The following is a 4405-nucleotide window of genomic DNA, read 5'->3' as shown; positions in this document are numbered from 1 at the left end:
GGCGGGGGCTCCGGCGCTGCCCTGCGGCTCCTTTGGTCCCAGCCCCTGGGTGGCGGGAGCCTTCGCCCCAGCCCCTTTGCTCCTCTCTCCTGTCCCCACCTCCGCTTTCTTAATTTATTTGGAGCAAAGTCAAGGTTTGTCTTTTGTTCACTTCTGGGAAACTTCCTACAGACGCTTCTAATCCTATCTTGCTTTCTTTTCTTGTGTTTCTTCCCCTCTCCCCTTTTAAATTTGTCTTTCTTTGCCTACACGCCTATCAGGATTTGGTGGGCTTGAGACTGCCAACTCCACCGCCAGTGGGTTTAATTTTGGGGGTTTCGGATTAGCTGCTAACCCTGCAGTGAACTTTAATATTGGGAATTTCGGTGTTCCGACTACCTCGGCGACTCCGTTCAATTTTGGTAACAGTCTGGCAAGTGCAGGTAGATACTCGGGTCGTATGTGTAACGAATGCTGGGAGCTGGAGTCCAAGAATGTGTTGTGATTCCTGGAGTTTGGGAAAGAACAGTAACTTGTCTGAGGAAAGGACATTTATCTCCTGATGTCGAATCAGTAACATTTGTATCAAGATTTAGTTTTGGGAAGTCTTGCAAGTTATAATGTTCCTTTGTTAAATTTGTATTCAATTGGACAGAACATAATTTCCAAGTGGTTTGGAATTATTATTTTTGAGTTAGAGTATATCTTCCAAATTATTACATATTCCTTCCAAAGTATAAGCTCAGCAGTCAGGCCCATTTTCCTGGGATTCTTGGACTCCTGCAGTCACTTTTTTCATTTTTCCTGCATCTTTCATTGGAATTTCATTTTATTGTCCTTGTGTTTCCCAAGAGGACATTGTCTTATACGAACAGCAGTAACCTGTTTTGTTTTTTAACCTGTATAATAATAATTTATTTCTTTGTTCAACTCAGCATATTAGTAAACGTTTCTGTAAGATGTGTAATTATAGAAGGAATCCTCAGTTTTTTCCTAGAAAATTGTAAGAAATGATCAGAGAGGCAGTTTAATTTAATGTCAGCATTGAGTTCTAAAAGATAGGCTAGACATCTTTGCATTCAGAATGGTAATTATGAAGATTTTATTATCTAGATGGATTGTTTAAAGTTCATTGGAAAATTTGCAAAGCACAAACTATAATGTGTGTATATGTGTATAAATTTAAAATAGGTCTATGTATACTTACAATGACCCTATAGAAAAGTCTTGTTCCTCAGCTGCTCGTATATGAATCTGTTGTCCATATTTTCTTACATTATGCCACTTATGCCCATGCCAATTATATGCATTTGGTAAACTTTATTTTCTGAAACTTTTTAGTTCTCTAAAACTATTTGGAAAGTTCTGGTATTTTGTGCAATAACTTGTCAATGTGAGTATCACTTTGGTATTTGATTTGAAAACGTTTTGAAGAATACTTGAAAATTCCAAAAATAAAATGATCTATTATCATAAAGATATATTTAAAGATCACATATTACTGTCATTTGGTATGTTTATTTTTTCCGTGTTTGCTTAAAATTGGCACTGGGTAAAACACGTTTTTTTCAAATTTGTGTTTCTGGACAAAACCACCCAGTTGTAATTCACCAACAATAAATACATCTTTTGTTATGTGCTTGATTTTGTGTTCCTTTGGAGTTATCATTGTTAAGTTTTGAGTTGTGATAATATAATTGTGTTTTAACTACTTTTATATACATTATTCATTAACTTTGCCTTTACCAAAGGGCTGATAGAAATTTTTGTCTACTTTTTAATTTTATATCTTTGCAGATTGATGTTAATAATAAACATTTTTGGTATGATAAGACCTGACTGATATTTTTATCATGTAGTCAATTCAGAGTATATCTTAGTTTTTCTATGGAAGGGAGAAGAAAAAAGATTGTTTCCAGTTTTGCAGTATTGCCCTAGCATACAAGTAAATAGAGTGGTTGTGCCTGCATGCAACATAGAGTCTATTCTTTTATTATTTGATTTTTGTTGAGAGAGAGAGAGAGAGAGAGGAAGGGAGAGGGAGAGAATCATCTATGTGAGAGCAAAACATAAATTGGGTGCCTCCTACACACCCCCTCCTGGGGATCCAGCCCACAACCCAGGCATGTGCCCTGACCAGGAATCAAAACAGCAGCCTTTTGGTGCATGGTACAACACTCAACCAACTGAGCCAAACCGGCCAGGGTGACATGCAGTCTACTCTTGAGTAATTTTCCATATCAGAATTATATGGTGAATATCAAAGGGTTGGGGGTTTTTTCTTATTATTTTCTATGTTACAATATTGATGAATATTTGTCTTAAAAGTCTTTTTGGCACCACATTAGTATCAGGTAAAAACCGACAATAAAGAAAATACATAAAACAATTTTAGATTGGCTAGTATCCCATTCCATTCATATGTCAAGTTAGCTATAGTTAAGATTGATTTGTCTCTACACTTACCCAAGTGTAATTTGCATATCTATCAGATTTGCCAAACTCCGATAGCTATCACAGAGGTCTGTGATAGCTCTGTTCACTTTCCCTGCCACTGCCTTCCACTTGTTTTTTTCCTCTCTCACTTCTTCCTCAGAGAAACATTTTTGTTGTATAGAGGTCAATGTATTGGTATGTTTTGTTTGAAAAGTTGCTTAGTCTCAGTGGAGACTAAGTAGCAATATAAGCTAAAGTAGACTATAAATTAATTGACCAAGCCAAGGTTGAAAGCTATCAACACACTCTGCCGTTATAATCTGTTTGCACACTATTTTAAAAAACATTTGAATTAGTTGCAAAAATTAGGGTTTAAAATTCTATAAATTTCACATAGGAAATCTAGATCTTCTATTTATTTGGGGGGTAAAAATGGGAATATATAACACTGCTAAACTACCATTCTCCTGCAGCAGTAGTCTGCTGGAATTTAGAAACTGCTGCTATTTTTTCAAACTGTTCACATTGAATAGTTCCACCACGCATTAATGTTATCAGCCTAAATCTTCTAGGTGTTTGAATTTGCATTCCCTACTCTAAAAGTACATACATAGTCATTTTAGTGTTTGTTAAACATAATGGCTTAACATGTTTTCTCAGCTATAACTGTTAATCATCCCTTTAGTTGAAAGGTATATATTGCATTGAGGTATTCTAGTTTAAATACTTCTGTGGCTTATTTCTTGCAACATACTGATTTCTTGATTAGTAGAATAGTTTTTTTAAAAATGAAGTTGAAAGTAGAGAAAGGAAAATTAGATCAATATATTTTGTCTTTATGCATAGCAATTACTTATAAAATAATTTGAAAAAAATTACCTCTTATGTATACAAAAGAGTCTTTCTTTCTATTTTATTTATCCCCTTAAAATTAGGTGGGTTCGGAGGATTTGGGACAACATCTACAACAGCAGGTTCTGCATTCAGCTTTTCTGCTCCAACTAACACAGGCACTACTGGTAAGAGGACAGTCTTAAGTCACTTGTAGAAGTGAGCTAGAGCTCAGATTTTTTTAACTTATGCAATTTCAATTTTTCATTAAAAGGACTCTTCGGTGGTACTCAGAACAAAGGTTTTGGATTTGGTACTGGTTTTGGCACAACTGGAACTAGTACTGGTTTAGGTACTGGTTTGGGAACTGGATTGGGATTTGGAGGATTTAATACACAGCAGCAGCAGCAACAACAAACTAGTAAGTATGAGGTTTTCATCTTACTTCCAATATAAAATTATAACAATACTAGAGGCCTGGTGCACAAAAATTTATGCACTCGGGGGTCCCTCAGCCTGGCCTGTGCTCTCTCGCAGTCTGGGACCCCTTGGGGGATGACCACCGGCTGTTTTAGGCCCGCTCCCTGGGGAATTGGGCTTAAGCTGGCAGTCAGACATCACTCTGGCAGCCCGGGAGCCCTCGGGGGATGTCCACTTGCCAGCGGGGAGCAGGCCTAAGTTGCAGTCGGACATCCTTTGCGCTGCTGAGGAGGCGGGAGAGGCTCCTACCACCACCGCTGTACTGGCAGCCGTCAGCCTGGCTTGTGGCTGAACAGAGCTCCCCCTGTGGGAGCGCACTGACCACCAGGGGACAGCTCCTGCATTGAGCATCTGAGCCCTGGTGGTCAGTGTGTGTCATAGTGACCAGTCATTCCCAGTCTTTTTGCTGTTAGGGTCAATTTGCATATTACCCTTTTATTATATAGGATAGAGGCCTGGTCCACGGTTGGGGGCCGACTGGTTTGCCCTGAAGGGTGTCCCGGATCAGGGTGGGGGTCCCGCTGGGGTGCCTGGCCAGCCTGAGTGAGGGACTGAAGGCTGTTTGCAGGCTGGTCACACCCCCTTCAGGGTGGGGGACCCTACTGGGGTGCCTGGCCAGCCTGGGTGAGGGGCTGATGGCTGTTTCCAGGCTGGCCACACCCCCTTTAGGGTAGGGGGT

General features: G+C 39.5%; 1 protein-coding gene across 2 annotated transcripts in view; it reads left to right on the top strand.

Moving 5' to 3' along the window:
- The window catches only part of NUP54 (nucleoporin 54kDa), a 23508-nt gene that overhangs the window by 527 nt on the left and 18576 nt on the right, over positions 1-4405 (top strand). Inside the window, exons 2-4 of one of the 2 annotated variants that reach the window (XM_014537892.1) lie at positions 261-422; positions 3351-3434; positions 3521-3667. In XM_014537892.1, the coding sequence (XP_014393378.1) occupies positions 261-422; positions 3351-3434; positions 3521-3667 (393 nt within the window). The remainder of the gene's footprint in view (positions 1-260; positions 423-3350; positions 3435-3520; positions 3668-4405) is intronic. The other variant, XM_014537901.1, reaches the window with a different exon arrangement.

Source organism: Myotis brandtii, unplaced genomic scaffold (assembly GCF_000412655.1).
Source record: "Myotis brandtii unplaced genomic scaffold, ASM41265v1 scaffold1038, whole genome shotgun sequence".
Lineage (NCBI taxonomy): Eukaryota > Metazoa > Chordata > Mammalia > Chiroptera > Vespertilionidae > Myotis > Myotis brandtii.
This window is presented reverse-complemented; position numbering and strand designations above follow the sequence as displayed.